This window comes from Haematobia irritans, chromosome 2 (genome assembly GCF_050003625.1).
Source record: "Haematobia irritans isolate KBUSLIRL chromosome 2, ASM5000362v1, whole genome shotgun sequence".
In the NCBI taxonomy this organism is placed as follows: Eukaryota; Metazoa; Arthropoda; class Insecta; order Diptera; family Muscidae; genus Haematobia; species Haematobia irritans.
In genome coordinates, this window is record NC_134398.1 from 85,686,072 (window position 1) to 85,704,007 (window position 17,936).

General features: G+C 35.0%; 1 protein-coding gene across 2 annotated transcripts; it reads left to right on the plus strand.

Annotated features, from left to right (window-relative positions):
• Positions 1-8,097: 8,097 nt before the first annotated feature.
• LOC142225691 (uncharacterized) lies at positions 8,098-9,146 on the plus strand. 2 transcript variants are annotated; one of them, XM_075295517.1, is made up of 2 exons: positions 8,098-8,316; positions 8,481-8,708. In XM_075295517.1, exons 1-2 carry the CDS (start codon positions 8,150-8,152, stop codon positions 8,482-8,484), a joined length of 171 nt encoding a protein of 56 aa, XP_075151632.1. In that variant the 5' UTR covers positions 8,098-8,149; the 3' UTR covers positions 8,485-8,708. The 2 variants fall into 2 exon arrangements, with proteins under 2 accessions (XP_075151632.1, XP_075151631.1); XM_075295516.1 differs by having other exon boundaries at positions 8,175-8,316; positions 8,481-9,146.
• Positions 9,147-17,936: the final 8,790 nt, after the last annotated feature.

The window sequence follows — 17,936 nt, forward strand, 5'->3', positions numbered from 1 at the left end:
AATAATTTTTATAATTTTTAATGGATTCTAACGCTTGTCGTTAACGCTTGAAACGTTTGACATCAAATATTTTTAAAAATTCACAATTTTTCAGATTGGATTTAGCATTTTTTTCGACAAAATTTAAATGATTTGTACCATTTTATGAATTCTTACTCTGTTTTTAACCTATTTGAAACAAAAAAAGTTAAAATTACCCATTAAAAGTATGAAAAAACCAAGTTATAAAAAATTGAATTAAAAGAACTTCCTGGTAGTTAAAATAAAGAACATCATTGGGAGTGCATCTTCTGCAAGTGATTTTAAAGTTGTGCCAGTGGAAGAACTTTCAATTTTTTTTTGCTGGGAAGCTTGTATGATGATTATAAAACAATATGGAGTCGTAGTTGGAATTTCACTCATAAGCTACGAAAATGCAATTATCACATACACAGTCTATCAATAGTTTACATACGATTAAAGAATTTGTATTTTCTTTAAATTATAAAATATAATAAATTATTTACTTTAGTTTTAGTAAATTTATTTGAAAAACAATGTATCTGTTAATTTTCAAGATGATTTTTTCGGCGTGGTTGATAAACAACAACAAGAAACTTGTTTAGTTAAAAGGTAAAAAATCAGGGGTATGTAAAATTGTGTAAGACCTATTGTGTAAGACCTACACCAGGTATACAAAGGACACAAAGAAAAGAATCATAATAAACTAAGTTTACTAGTACGGTCTGTAACGAATATAAGCCCATTTGTTTATTCTCGATGGAGGCAGCGCGTCTGGAAAAATATCTGAAAAAAAATCACTTTATTCCATTTGGAAAGTCAAAAATTGTTCACCAATATACCCTTCACAATTTTAAGCATAGTAACAATGTTTTCAGCACTTCATTTCCCTTTTCATTTAAATAAGTAATAAATTACGAAAAAAAATAAGACAGGTACATAGGTACAACAAGACATAGGTACAACAAAGGTATATAAGGTGAAAATGTTGCAATATTTTAGAAGTGTTAGGGCGTTTTCGTTTCGCAAAAACTATGTTGCCTTGGTGTTACACTACTTTTCCTTCATTGTAAATTTCGTGCGATGTTTTATAAAAATAGGTCTTATATCACAATATTTTTATTCGATGTGTTACTAACATCAAAAACTCTCAATTACCCACTAATCATGTAGGTAATCCTACTAAAAAGTAATAACCACTTATCAATAGGCATCGCTCTGTATTACATTTGGATATGCATCTCCTAGGAGGAAAGTCCTTCCCCCAGACATACCTTCGTAGTATATTTAAAGCATACCCAGTATTTAATCACTTATTCGTATATGTACCAAAGTGTTGACAAATATTTACTTAATGCCTGGTTATGCATCTTAAAATGTACCGTAGCCGTAACATAACGTATTATTTTTTGGTCATTAGACTAATTGAAAAAACGTACCAACAATCTATCAAATCCTCACAGTCCAAATTTACCATAAAAAAATCGTCAAAATGACGAAAAATCGTCAGAGTTGGCACCGCTGGGTAGAAAAAATGTTGATTTTTTACACTTAGGTGGGTACTAAGTTCGAGTTTAGCCACTAAAATCGCTAAAGTGAAAACTAAATAAGTAAGAAAAAGGCATAAAAGTATACATATTTGTTGCAAATTTTTTATAACTTCACACAGAAAACCAATTCGTTGCCTCAACCGAATTATTTGCCAACCGAAAGCAGGTGGTTCCATCAACTATCAATGATATCTGTCAGCACAACTAACATTTGGCAATTGTAACTGCATGGTAATATGTTGGATCAACTTTGCATTGTTTGTCGCAATTTCATATTAATTGTTTTGTTTGTTGGTGCAACCGCCCTCGATTTTCTTTATTATTATCCTAACCAAATTCCAATATCAAATGAAAGGGCAGATTATATTGAGATTTTATTAATTTATTACAAGATTTACAATCATAATAAACTACGAAAATAAATACAAAAGGTGCTAACAAGAAAGGCTTTTGATCTACATATATGTGAGATCAATTTACATTACAATTTACAATTTTTTATAGGTAATGTTTGTATACCAATGACAGATGGTTATTAGGTTGCAATTATGTGGTCAAACTACAGAACCTAATTCAATATATACTTGCCAGAAATTTCTTCCTTAATCCTCTAGATATAAATACAGATCGACTTAGACTCTTCCTGTATTCTTAATACAATAAAAAAGTTCGCCGTAAAAATTATTTGTGTTTGTTGGTGTATGAAGCCTGCAATTTTTATGGAAACTTTTGTAATATTCCTTTTTTATAAATCGGTGCGATACTTACCTGAAGGCAACTTCTTTTCTATGGGATAAACTTTATTCAATGTATTGCGGACTATTATCAAGTAAATGCTGTTCCCCGTTTTGCAAATTTTGTAGCGTCATACCATTTACCATGTCGATGTTGATATAAATATTTATTTGTTGCAACAACTACCTTACGCCCGTCCTATAATTGAACTAAGATTCTATTAGTATACTCAACTTTAGGTTGTACCAACCATTTGTTGATTCCCATGATGTAGGTCTCACTATGCTGGTGGTTAGCTCAACAATTTTATGCATCATAAAACCAAATTTATCGGCATTGGTTATTGTAACCAATTGAATGGTTATGGGAATTTCTTTTTGATCCTGTGAATTTTTTTATGGTCGTGTTGAATATATAATGGGGAAAATAATCAAAACATTGTTCTTGTAACAAAAAATAAGTTACTGACATCATTTCCTCATTGTAATTATCGAATTGCAACCAACCATTTCTCTGGGTGTTGATGGGGAAAAGCCCAAAGCAAATTTTCACAAAGTTAGTATTCCTTAAAATGGATTATTAAAGAAAAGTAATCGTGGAAAAATGACGATTTTAGCGTCTAATGCTTAGTACTAAGTTCGTTTCTGCGAAAAACGAACATCTTCATATATCTCCGCAAATAGGGTCTCAATCCCAGATATGTTAACTTATTTATGCGAAAAAATATACCTGCCTATTTTTTCGTGCGAAAAATCCAGGGTTGCATAAATATGTGTTTGAAAATTCTCAATACAAAGATTTCGCATTTATTTCGCACAAAGGTTTTTTTATATGGAGTATAACAGTTTTTCGTGCGAAAACGTCATCTTAGTACTAGGCTTAAACTCGAACTTAAAGGGTGATACGGTCAATATAAACTTGACGTATTTCTTTCAATTTTGCATTTAAAAACCCTGAACACCCCTCATTTTGAAGGTGTGTGTGTGTAGAATGTTGCTCCTATTTTGATTTTGGAATTCACTCTTCAGTTGTCAAAATGCCGTCCAAGCAAGAAGAGCAGCGTATCAAAATTTTGCTCGCGCATCGCGAAAATCCGAGCTACTCGCACGCAAAGCTGGCAAAATCGCTAAAAGTTGCCAAATCAACCGTTACAAATGTAATTAAAGGGTTTGGGGAACGTTTGTCGACAGCCAGGAAGTCTGGATCGGGGGGAAATCGAAAACCGGAAGCCGCTGAGACGACAAAGAGAGTTGCCGGTAGTTTCAAGCGAAACCCTAACCTCTCTCTCCGAGATGCCGCAAATAAGCTGGGTGTATCGTCTACAACCGTGCATCGAGCCAAAAAACGAGCCGGACTATCGACTTACAAGAAGGTAGTGACTCCAAATCGCGATGATAAACAAAATACGACGGCCAAAGCGCGATCCCGGAGGCTCTACACGACGATGCTGACGAAGTTTGACTGCGTGGTAATGGACGACGAAACCTACGTCAAAGCCGACTACAAGCAGCTTCCGGGACAGGAGTTTTATACGGCAAAAGGAAGGGGAAAGGTAGCAGATATTTTCAAGCACATAAAACTGTCAAAGTTCGCAAAGAAATATCTGGTTTGGCAAGCCATCTGTACCTGTGGCTTGAAAAGCGGCATTTTCATAGCTTCCGGGACTGTCAACCAAGAAATTTACGTGAAAGGTGTTTGAATAAACGTCTGCTGCCTTTCCTGAAGAAACACGGTTGTTCCGTACTGTTTTGGCCGGACTTGGCATCTTGCCATTACGGTAAAAAGGCCATGGAGTGGTACGCCGCCAACAACGTGCAGGTGGTTCCCAAGGACAAGAACCCTCCCAACACGCCAGAGCTCCGCCCAATTGAGAAATATTGGGCTATTGTCAAGCGGAACCTAAAGAAGACCAAAAAACTGCTAAGGACGAGCAGCAGTTCAAGGCAAACAGGCTTTCTGCGGCGAAAAAGGTGGACAAGGTGGCTGTACAAATCTGGTGGCAGGTGTCAAGCGTGAGGCCCGGCAATTCGGATTTGGAAAAGCGAAAGCCTAACTGAATATTTTTCCTGAATTTTATACTAATTGAACTTGAAAAAGAAATTTAATTTGATTTTTTAAATAAACGATTTTACCGATTTACACGCGTTTTCCCTTCACCAAATTTTGACCGTATCACCCTTTAATACCCACCTTTAAATTTAATTTCACGAAAAATATTAATTTTTCATCGTTCATTTTAACCAAAAACAACGCAATAGTATACTTTTAATGAAATATATTTTCACAATAATCGCATTTTTCTTCTTTCAATCGATGACGTTTGTTTTTGATCAGCTAATACGAAAACGACACGTCCCTGCCAACATTTTTTGAATTTGGGGGCGCTTCAGAGAATCCCCACTATGTCGAAAACAGTCGTATACGATATCCAAAACTCCTCCGAAAAGCGCCGCCACTATTGAGAAGTTGGTTAAATTTCAAGGGCCGATGTTGATTTTGAATAAAACACAAACTATTTAGGAAACTATTGTAATTTTATTTTATGATGATATATTGGTATTTCTCAATTATGTATGGTCCAAAATATCGGCCAAATGGGCGCCGCAATCTCGGTTGCACACCTTCATCCGATGGTCCAAATTTTCGATGACGCTGAGGCATAATGGAGGTTCTATGCCGTTAATGTGCCGAATTATCTCATCCTTTAGCTCTTGAATTGTTGCTGGCTTATCGACGTACACCTTTTCTTTCAAATAACCCCAAAGAAAAAAGTCCAACGGTGTCAAATCACATGATCTTGGCGGCCAATTGACATCGCCATTACGTGAGATAACACGGCCATTGAATTTGTTGCGCAAAAGAGCCATTGTTTCGTTAGCTGTGTGGCAAGTGGCACCGTCCTGCTGAAACCACATATCTTCCACATCCATATCTTCCAATTCGGACCATAAAAAGTTCGTTATCATCTCACGATAGCGAATACTATTCACAGTAACTGCCTGACCGGCCTCATTTTGGAAAAAATACGGCCCGATGATGCCGCCAGCCCATAAACCGCACCAAACAGTCGCTCTTTGTGGGTGCATTGGTTTCTCGACAATCACTCTTGGATTCTCATTCGCCCAAATGCGGCAATTCTGTTTATTGACGAATCCACGAGGTGAAAATGTGCCTTATCACTGAAGATGATTTTCATCGAAAATTGATCATCCACTGTTGCCATTTCTTGGAACCATTCTGCCCATTCACGACGTTTGGAATGGTCAATAGGCTTTAGTTCTTGAGCCAATTGCACCTTGTAAGCGTGTAAATGCAACTCTTTATGCATAATGTTCATCAACGACGAGCGTGAGAGGTGCAATTGTTGGGCCCGACGACGAGTTGAGGTGGACGGCTCTTCAGCCACACTATCGCGAACAGCAGCAATATTTTCTGCAGTACGAGCTGTACGAGCATGCACTGGTGTTCTCACATCTTCTACAGACCCGGTTTGCTCGAATTTTCCCACGATTTTTGCGATTGTACGCACATTTGGACGATCAAATTGACCAAAAAAATCACGAAGTGCACGATATGCATTTTGATTTGAACGCCCATTTTCGTAATAAGTCTGGATAACTTTAACACGTTGTTGGATTGTGTATCTCTCTATGGTTCAAATTGAGTAAATCTGAAATAGAGAAATGTCAAATAAAATTCGGAAAAAAACTTGGCGTTTAGGTGTGGTTCACATTCAACATCGGCCCTTACAATTTAACCACCCTTTACCACGCCAAGTTACTACAAAAAAGTATCGCATGAGAGCAATTATTAGGTGCCCTTCTGGATACATTTAGAAGGACGCCAAACAATCAGAGAAAGTGCATTTTAAGATAGTTGTAAAAGAATCATTGTGGTCAAGTAAAACACGATTGTTTAGATGTTTATTAATTTTATTAAACATTTATAAATTCTCATACATATAACATTTATACGACCATCACATCACATTTAACATATTTTTATGCATTAATAGTTATTTCGCTTAAAATTGTGAAAAGTATATTGGTGAACAATTGTTCACTTTCCAAATGGAATAAAGTGATAGTTTTTCAAATATTTTTCCAGACACACTGCCTACTTTGGGAATAAAAGTATTGGCTGTTAGACGCTACAACATGTAACTTGCAACTTGTAACTCAACATCAATCTTTTATTAATGCATAAAAATATGTTAAATGTGATGTACGACTATCACATCACATTTAACATATTTTAAAATGTCATAAATGTTATATTTATGAGAATTTATAAATGTTTAATAAAATTAATACACATCTAAACAATCGTGTTTTACTTGACCACAATGATTCTTTTAAAACTATCTTAAAATGCACTTTCTCTGATTGTTTGAAGGGCTCTTATTGGTGTCCTTCTAAAAGTATGCAGAAGGACACCTAATAATTGCACTAATGCGATACTTTTTTGTAGTAACTTGGTGTGGTACAACTTCTTAATAGTGACGGCGCTTTTCCGAGGAGTTTTGGATATCGTATACGACTGTTTTCGACATAGTGGGGATTCTCAGAAGCGCCCCCAAATTCAAAAAATGTTGGCAGGGACATAATGCCTTAAATACGAATTATGTTTATAAGTTGAAATTCTGCTATATTTGGCTAATGCTCCAGTATTTATTATTTTAAGCGTTTTCATGTTGTCACCACTTCATTTTCATTTTTTTAATAAATTATAACAAGCTACAGTGACTCACACGTCTAACCGGACGCTACCAACGTTGGGTTTAATTTTATCAAATCTCTGAGAAAAATATAGATTTATGGGCAAAATTATACACCATAATAAAAAAAGTTTTGTTTATTATTCTATTATAAAGCAAAAAGGCACAAAACGGCCACTTTTAATATATAAATTTAAAAAATGTAATAAAACATATGAAATTCATTCCACACATCTAACCGGATTATTCAAAAAGCGTATTATTATTATTATTTTGTCGCATATCCTTTAGCAGATATTACAGCTTGTAGCTTCTTTGGTATTGAAGACACAACATTTTTGCAAATTTGAGGATCCATATTGATCCATGCTTCCAAAATAGATGACTTGAGCTCCTGAGCGCTTGGTGTATCACAAAATATAAAATGGCAGTTGTGACAATAGTGATGGCATAATACTTTCATGTACGTTTTGTACATTTTGTTACGCTTCCCCCATCACAGTTGGCGATTGTGGTAGTATCACTTACGAGTCTCTGGTAACGATGAGGATGAAATGGAACTTTGAAATGCTGGCAGGGGTGCGGCATTGGGTATTAATAAAATAAAATGTCAATACCAGTAGACACTGGTGTGATTGTTAACAAATTAATAAAACATGTATTTTAGTTACGAAAATGTGGACCTGTGTACCGTCTGTAAAACTGATGTAAGCATTGTCCACAAGCATGAAAAAAATTTCAATAAAAACATTCGATGTATCAATATAATTAAATTACATTTTTATCCTGTTGTAGAGTTGTGCATAAATTATTGTACTATATTTTATTGTTAACTAAAATATAGTACGCATTTTTCCTATTTTCTACAAAGATCACATCGTTCAAACAAATAAAAATTTCTTTGGCACGAATTCAACTTTATTTAAAATTAATTAACTTAAAGAATGGGGATCACTTTATTTTGAGTGTATGTTGTGTAGCGATATCATTGTACGATAAAATACGTGTGGCATTATACGTTGCTAGTAATCGAAGCGTATGTCGCAGGCGCTACCGTAGTCATTTAGTTGCATTGGTATACAAATTGTAAATCATATGGTCTGGCGGTATCCACTGTTTTTAGTTATTTAACATTCACAACTATATCATGCAAATTCGTCGTCCTCGAGGTGTTACAACCCAACAGTTAATGGTCGTAACTGCCGTTGGATTTCTGGGAGGGGTATACATTTGGAAACCGCTTATTTTGAAGTGGAAAAACGAAAGTAGTTCATCAAATAATACTAGTACCGTGGAAACAACAACTACGCCAAAGTTAGTATGGATTTACAATTCTATATTTTTTATACGATCTCGCACGTTCACAATACTTATATATACAAAAAAGCATCGTAATTTCCATTTAGAAGAATTGCAGTCACTTTCATTGTAATACAACAGTGGCAAATGTATAGTAATTTTTTTTTTTTTATTTTCAGATGACTATCATTAGCAATTTAAAGCAGTACTCTACTTCCTCTATTGGCCTCATGACTATTGGCATATTCTCAACTCTAGTAATTGCAGTTGGTTATAAAGTATTTTTAAAACCAGAATTTGAGAGGAAACATCGACAAGAAGCAGAAGCAGTGGCGGATTATATCTTCCAACGTGAACTCCAACATACTTCAAAGGAAAATGAAATATATTAACAAGATAGAACCTGACCATAGTTTAATCATTTCATCATGGCCTTTTATGCGCTTTGTACTTTCTAAAGCAGAGGATAGAAGCAGTTATATGAATTCATAACGTTCTTTTATCATTAACAATATAGAGTGCTACCTTACAAACTCAAACTTCTTACTAAATTTTAAGTTAATTTCACCAGAATGGAAGAAAAAGTAATGAACTATAAAATGTTTGTCTGCAGGGAATTAATTAACCTGAATGCAACTGTTTCAACTGGATCTGAATGAGTTCTTTTTCAACAGTTGGAGTAGTTTCGGTTTAATTTCATTTTTAAAATTTCAATGAATATGAAATTTTTGTTTTTATTATTTTATTTTGTTAAGTTGGATATAAGTAATCTGTCGGAATCATAAAAAAGAATGTATATTATTGAATTTTAGTTTGAAATAAAAACAGAATAAAATGCCACCAAATTCACATGTCTTCAAGTTCAAAGTACGCTTTTATAAGATCAAGCGACAGTTTGAAAACTAATTAAAATTACCTCAATTATTAAACATTGGGAAGAAATATTGAATTATATAGGCGTTTTTAGAGACTCATTTTAATGCAATTCATTTGGAGGGTTGCAATAATTAATTTGTATTGGAAGAAATAAAATTCAAAGAGATCGGAAACAGTGTACTGTTTTAGATACATTTTCAACGAATGCATAATTTCTAGAATAATTTCAACACTTTCCCTTTATAATTGTCGTCCGATATCGACTAATGGATCCATACTTCTTTATATTTTCCCAACGTTTTAACTCGTAGGATGATGTAAATATAAAATCAATACGCGACAAATATGGGATACGAGTAACCCATTATCTTTGTGCAAGTGCGTGGACTAAATTCGTTCTCGCCTGTGTACTATGTTGTCCTGCGCCTGTTTTGATCCCCGTTCATTCGAGATATATTTGTCGTAAATATTTGTAATAGCAATTTAACAACTATCAAAGCTACAGGTTAAATACTTTACTCTGGCGAAAAAAAAAATATCAAATGCTTTACAACAATGATTCGAAATATTCAAAATTGAACATTCCGCAAAGATGACACCCCTCAAAGTGATAAGATATATTATCGCAAATATGGGCAAAATATTCGTGCCCGTTCTGGTACACATATGTATCGCTTTAGGGAGGTGTCATACTTAAGGAGTGTTCTGTACTACAGTTTACACCGTCACAGACCTGCAAAATGTACACGAACTATTTATCTGTGTGGTCCAGCTATCGAATGCACACCCTGCCTACATTTTTTGAAATTGACGGCTCTTGTGAGAATCCCTTTATACTGTTAGACAATGTGTATTTTAAGGTACACCCAAAGAAATTTGTTAGTGGGGACAGCAGAAAAGTCTGCTAAAACAGCAGAAAATCTGCTGAAAAAGGGACAGCAGTCATTGTTTGCTGAAATAGCAAACATTTCCTGCTATTTTTGAAGCTCGATTACACTAAACCATGTTTTATTTTGGCTAAAACAAATAAAAATGTCAACTTAGGAGCTATCCTAACATAATTAACACAATATTTTATTAATATCTATAGTATTTGACTAAAAATCTGAATATTTATCGAATTGAGGCATAACAGCAAACAAAATGTTTGCTGATCGTATTTAGGAGCTTGAAGTAAAAAAAATATAACAGCAGACATCGACTGCTGTTTTTAGCAGACTTTTCTATGAGTGTAGTTGTAAAAGAATCATTGTGGTCAAGTAAAAAACAATCGTTTAGTAATTATAAGAAAAATGTATAAATTCTTTAATGTATAACATGTTTACGACTAAAGACCAATTAAATTGACATTAATTTTCTTTAATAACGCAGGGGAACAAAATTGAACTTTTTTTGTGTTGATTTGAAATTTATACCAAATTTTTAGTAATTTGAGGCCGCTGAATCCAAATCTGCACTTGCTTGTTTTCTATCAGCTCGACTTTTAGAGATATACCGCTATGTTCAAAATTAAGGCACTTCCGCTACATATATTGGAATAACTTGAAAACTGTTCACCATATTAAATTTTACAAAAATTCGAAAATCCCAAACACTATTCTTTTTAAGCCGTGCTTACATTGTTTTTTTTTTTTATTTTCCAAGTAGTTTTAGAGCTAAGGTCATTTGGATCATGCTACTCTTATCAGGGCTGTGGAGTCGGAGTCTGAAGATTTTGCTGGAGTCGAAGTCGGAGTCGTAAAAATTTTGCTCGACTCCGACTCCGGCGAATCAAAATTTGAAAAACACTTCATATCTTTGTAACTAAAGAAATATTTCGACAAATTAGATTCCATTAGGAACAACGAAAAACGAAGTACTGGATTTCAAGCCATTCAAAGTGTATTTATATGGGTGAAATTTCACGATGATATAAATAGTAGGTTTTACTGGAATATGGGGTGAATTGATCAATTGTATTGTCCATTTTTAACATATTTAACTACAGATTTATGACCCTATATATACTCTTGATAAAGGTACAATTTTAATGCAATATAGCAGTGGAACCTAACGTTCTGTTTTTGGCTGGCATGGCCAGATTTTGTATATGGAGATAATTACTTGAGAAATCTCCATACACTCATAGAAAAAATCTTGCACGGCGAGCTCATTTAAAAACGATTCGTTCATGAAAGTGAATCAACAAGCATGTGGTGTCGAACGGAGAACAGACGGTGTCAATCTGACAACGATAAAGTGACACCATGCGTTGTCGAAATAACAACCAGCGTTCACGATCTGAAAACGTTATGGTTACGAATTTATAAACAGAATTAAAAAGATTTCCGCTACCGTGACTCCAACCTGTGTTTTCTGCACCATACGCATTAACAGTCGCCTTAGCACATTGCACCACTGAGGGAGTTGCCATAATAACGTCTAACGATTATTTTAAGACTTTTCATGGCCAAAGAAAAACGAATGCCCTTCATGAAATCCTGAACCCCCGTGGACGAAATTGTGAACATGCCTTTTTGATTTTTTGTGAACGTTTCCGTTTAATTTTGTCACCGTCTGTTCATGACTATGGAACGTAATTTTTTCTATGTCCGATGTCCTTGGCAGCTATAATTTTAAATTAAACCTCTGTCAAACTGCCATCTGAGCCGGTCTTTTGGGAGAAAGTTCGTTTCATCAAAGCCACTCGAAATTCTTTACATTAAATTGATGGACTCTAATGTCCATAACTGATAGACCATTTATAAATCGATGTTTCACCACTTTACTTCTATAGAAACAATATTCGTAACTGTCATCTGTTGTATGGTAGTGGTTATTTAAAATTCCGCCCGTCCTAATTTATGGCAGTTTATCGTTAGCTTAATGTGTAAAAGTCAAAAAAGTCAAATTTGTGAAATTTTACAGGAGAGGCAAAAAACTTAATAAATTGTGAAATAAACCTATTTTCGAAAAATTGTAAATGTAGTTACCATAAATGCTTTTAATACAAACAGTATACTTTCCGCAAAATCGCACACAAACAATTGCTATTAAAATTTTTTAGCAAAGCCTACTCAACCTAAAATTTGATTTACCACGTGTATTTTTACAGGTGCTGACTTAGCACTTTTACATATCATTACCAAACAGAGATAAAAACAGATATTTAATATATTTTTTTATGGTAAACTATGTATTTTTGATTTATCTGTCGATCTGCATCTTAATCCATTTTGTTGTAAAAGGTTGACTTAGCGCCTCTACACATTAAGCTAACGTTATGTTTGTTTCATATATCCGACACATTATATTTTTTAACATCTAAACTTTCTATCTGATTAGCCCGACATTTTGATGTTTGTGTATCTTTCTTTTTATACAGATTTATTTTTTTATAAAATGACTAAATAGACCAATACCAGGATTTTACTTCTTAAACTTCTGGAAGCTTGATTTTTTTTTGAAATTTTTTGTTTTTATAACTTCATATTCTCGAGATTGTTGTTATCTACCCATATTTTGATGTGGTCTCTATATAGCCTTGTGTCGTATTTTAATTTATTGGCCCGAAATTAAAATGTAGAGTTATTTACACTCCTAAAATGCTGAGATTTGTCGTCGAGTCGTATCAAAAATTCGAGTTCTTTTTGACATTTAAACACATATGGCAAAATAGAAAACTTTAAATTACAATTGGAATACTGTTAAAATGAGATTTAGGTACACCACCTGGAGTCGACTCCGGAGTCGAGGATAATAAGAAAAGCAAAATTGACTCGACTCCACAGCCCCGCCTCTTATTATCCCATCGCTGTTACTAAACCACGAACATCTGAACAATAAACAAATTCATCGTCTTCGGAAAAGAATGAAAGTAAGTTTTTTTTTCATAGAGGAACAATAAAATTTATAGGCGTTATGAGTAATAAACATAAAAAATAAACAATAAACAATAAACATAAAATAATATGTTTTTATTACTTAATTTGTTTAATTCTTAGAATCATGTTTAAGTTCAAATGCCGTTTTATTAGTTTTGCTCAATGATATAATCATTTTTAAGTGTATTCCCACCGTTAGGATTTGTCTACACCTTCTCTGCCTTTCGGTACGAAAATAAGGACATTTTCCACAGCCCTGATAAGAGTAGTATGATCCAAATGACGATAGCTCTAAAACTACTTGGAAAATTGAAAAACAATGTAAAGACGGCTTAAAGAGAATATTGTATGGGATTTCGGATTTTTTAAATTTAATATGATAAACCGTTTTCAAGTTATTCCAATAGATGTAGCGGAAGTGCCTTAATTTGGAGCATAACGGTATATCTCGGAAGATCGATCTGATAGAAAAAAAAACCAAGTACAGATTTGGGTTCAGCGTCCCAAATAATCTTAAAAACGATATTCAGTTCTTAAGATTGAGTTACATACTAGAGCATTGCATCGGTCATATATTGTTGTGTTCGAGAACATCTCGAAGCCCAACTAGAAAGGTAGAGATTTGTAGACGTTCCCGTTTGAAACGATTTTTGTACGTTCGAATACAACCATAACTCGTTCTCGTTTGTGTTGTATTGAACGGTCAATCAAACAACTTCAGTGTTCGGGATCAAGCACAACGAGTCAAATTGTTTTCGAAAACAGAGTGAAGGAAAGAAACAACTTAACATCATCTGCGTACATCAAAATCTTCGATGATACGATAACCGACGGAAGATCGTTCAAATATAGATTAAACAGTACAGGTCCTAGGTTAGGTTAGGTTAAAGTGGCAGTCCGATTAAATTTCAGGCTCACTTAGACTATTCAGTCCATTGTGATACCACATTAACTAAAAGTACCTATTACATATGGGCACTTCTAGTCTTAACCACTGAACCTTCTCTATTATATACTTTTGTGGAACCAACCAGATTGCTCCAAAAACATTAACAAACTGCTTAAGTTAACGTTTTCCAGGTCAGCCAGTAATCTAAAGCTATATGCTCCTAAAATTCGCTTACGCCTTAAGGTAGGTACTATGTTCGGTTTCCGCAGCGAAATCCCATACAAAACCAAAAATGCGAAAAACTACCGAAATATTTTTTCATTTGTGGTACTTTGTTTTTTTCGAGTTGAAAAACTGATGTAAAGCGCACAGTCCCTAATTAGATCGTGTTAAATCCTTCCATATGTTGAGATTAGTTAGTTTCAAAACATGGCGCCATTTGCAATGTGAATTAAGAAATAATTTATTTATTCAAATGATTTGTGTGAAATTACAATACAAATGTGGTTCGCATTGTTATTTAAAAATGCAATAAGATCGATTGACAAAATAAAAATAACTTGGAGTGGTATTTTCGTAATAAAGCCACCATCTAGCGGCTCCCTACTACATGATAGAATAGAAATAATGTACATAACATGAAATTTATAGAAAAGTGTTAACAAAATAAAGTTCTATTTACAATCGTTTCTTTTTACTGGGTATAGGGATAATAAACACAAATGCTGGCCGTGCATCGTAATTATAAATAAGGCAGTGCGATTGATGTTGCAGTACTATGGTAGCTACGAATGGAATCACAAGAATAAATTGCTATGTTCCAAAAATAAAATGCAAAAATTAATTATGCATATATCTTGCATTTTATCGATTCAAAACACTGGTTGAATTTTATAACGTGACTGAAATAGTTATAAAATTATACATTGGGAGAGTATAACAAGAAACATTCTTCAGTAAACCAGCCACTTTGCATCTCAATGTATTAATTCCAGTCAACGAAGAGTTCCTGGTATAGAACACTAACATCCCTTTGTGACGAATTATCTTGCGAAATATAAATCGGGAACAGTGACTTTTGCTTAGGAACTACCCTTGAACGTGAGTTATAGGCTTATGTTGATTGGACAAAAAGTTTCACTTTGACTATAGCTATTGTATGGTGTACGTGTTTTAACTGGTCGCCCCATGATGTTGTTCCCCCCGAGGTAACAACATTGGCAAATGAAATGGCGTTATTATCCTTTGTGGGAACCGTGGTGGTGACCACTGTATTTGAAATTGCTAGCGAGGCGGCAACAGCATGGGCATAAGTACACTCTTGTCCGCTAGTATTGCAATGCGATTGTGTAGATATTGTGGACACCAACGAATTTTGTTGATGAATGAGTCCATTGCTGCGCATGATGTAGAAGTTAGCATAACACCGGAATTATATGTTTGTTATATGGGCGTTACAAATTGACGGTATCCATTTGGAAAAGCTGAAGGTGATGACAATATACCACATATCGTTAAAGCTGTTACCGAATGTGGTAAGACACCAGGAGTAGAGCGGCTAGCGTTTTATTCTTAACAATTATTAGTGTCCAGTGCTGTGTGAGGTTTGGTTGCAAAACAATTTAAAAACTGGTAGAAAAAACTTTTCAAAACAATTATCATGAATGCGTGTGTGTAAACAATCTAATCAGCTGCTGCGTATACATATGTAATAAATTTATGACGTTTGGCGATGTTGTCAATTAAATTGCTGTGAAATAAACGCAGAATAGTTCCAAAATAGCTGTTTTCTTCGTTCGAAATCTATTGTCAACACCCTCATTTTTCAACGCGAAAGAATGGTTGAAGGCCGGTATGCACCTCTAGCGAAATTTTCGGTAGCAAAAATTTATTTAAGTCTACAACAAAAAAACAGGGCTGTGTACACAAATTTTAAACCAGCTAATCGCTTTTAAAAATTGTTAATATATGTTCCAAATATTCCTCAAATAAATTGTTTATCATTTACAGGCCTTTTAAAACTTTTACGCACACAATGATTGTAATAAATTAAATGTTTGCTGCCAAAATATGCTTTCGACAACCCTGTTATTTTCATTAGAGGTGCGTACCAGCTTACGAAATTGACCGCTACCGAAAATTTCGTTAGCATAAATAGCAATGCATTTCTTATGGGAATGAAATTTTTCGCTAGAGATGCATACCGGCCTTAAAGGCAGCAAACCGGCCTTAAGGCCGGTATGCACCTCTAGCGAAATTTTCGGTAGCAAAAATTTATTTAAGTCTACAACAAAAAAAACAGGGCTGTGTACACAAATTTTAAACCAGCTAATCGCTTTTAAAAATTGTTAATAAATATTCCAAATATTCCTCAAATAAATTGTTTATTATTTACAGACCTTTTAAAACTTTTACGCACACAATGATTGTAATAAATTAAATGTTTGCTGCCAAAATATGCTTTTGACAACCCTGTTATTTTCAATAGAGGTGCGTACCAGCTTACGAAATTGAACGCTACCGAAAATTTCGTTAGCATAAATCGCAATGCATTTCTTATGGGAATGAAATTTTCGCTAGAGGTGCATACCGGCCTTTAAGTGAAGTTTTTTTCGTGCCAACAAACATAGTACCCACATTTACACAAAAAGCAGGACACTCACACAAGAGGTGTTTAATTGATTCCTTTTCCTCCACATCATGACAGCTTATACAATAGTCATTATACTTCGCACCTATAGTTTTTGCAAATTCGCCTATCAGGCAGCGACCCGTTATAGCAGATATCAGGAGTGCTATCTGACGCCTTGAGAACACTAGCATATCTAGTGTGCGGTTTAAGTTAAAATGGGGCCATATTTGCTTGGTGTCGTTACAACCCTTGCAATTTTCCCGTCGAATATTGGCCATAATAACAGCCTTCTCACGCAGTAAGAGCTTGCAGGTGGCAGAGGCATACCAACAGATTCTAGTTCCCCTGGAATATGTAAGGTAGTTCCTAGCCTTGCTAACACATCTGCTTCGCAGTCCCCCGGTATGTTCCTATGGCCAGGCACCCATATTAGGTGAATATTGTACTGCTCAGCCATCTCGTTGAGAGATTTGCGGCAGTCTATGGCCGTTTTCGAGTTAAGGAACACAGAGTCCAAGGATTTTATTTCAGGTTGACTGTCTGAGTATATATTAATGCCAATATTTGTTGGAACATTACTTCTCAGCCTATTCACCACCTCTCTTATTGCCAATATTTCAGCCTGAAAAACACTACAGTGATCAGGTAATCTTTTCGCTATTCGAATTTCCAGATCTTTAGAATATACTCCGAATCCCACTTGTCCATTCAATTTGGAGCCATCAGTATAGAAATCTATATATCTTTTATTCCCCGGGGTCGGTGTACACCACGCCTCACTGCTGGGAATTAGAGTTTCAAACTTTTTGTCGAAAAGTGGTTTTGCCAGGGTGTAATCCACTATGTTAGGCACATCTGGCATTACTTTGAGGACCGAACTATGACCGTACATTTTTTCCGACCACAGCGATAGCTCGCGCAACCGCACAGCCGTTGTTGCAGCTGACTGTTTGGCCAAAATGTCTAAAGGCAATAGATGTAGCATGACATTTAGGGAGTCTGTTCCTGTCTTACTAAATGCTCGCCATACGCCGAACTTTATCTAAACCAGTCGGTTTCTGAAGTGCCGGCCACCAGACTACAACACCATATAGCATTATAGGTCTAACTACTGCCGTGTCCCTGCCAACATTTTTTGAATTTGGGGACTCTTTTGAGAATCCCCACTACGTCGAAAACAATCATATACGACATCAAAAACTCGTCGGAAAAGCGCCGTCACTATTGAGAAGTTGTACCACGCCAAGTTACTACAAAAATGTTTCGCATGAGTGCAATTATTAGGTGCCTTTATAGATCAATTTAGAACGACGCCAATAAGGGACCCTCCAAACAATCAGAAAAAGTGCATTTTAAGATAGTTGTAAAAGAATCA

Excerpts from the sequence above, each read along its gene's own strand:
- LOC142225691 (XM_075295516.1), top strand. The coding sequence starts at position 8,481 with ATGACTATCATTAGCAATTTAAAGCAGTACTCTACTTCCTCTATTGGC.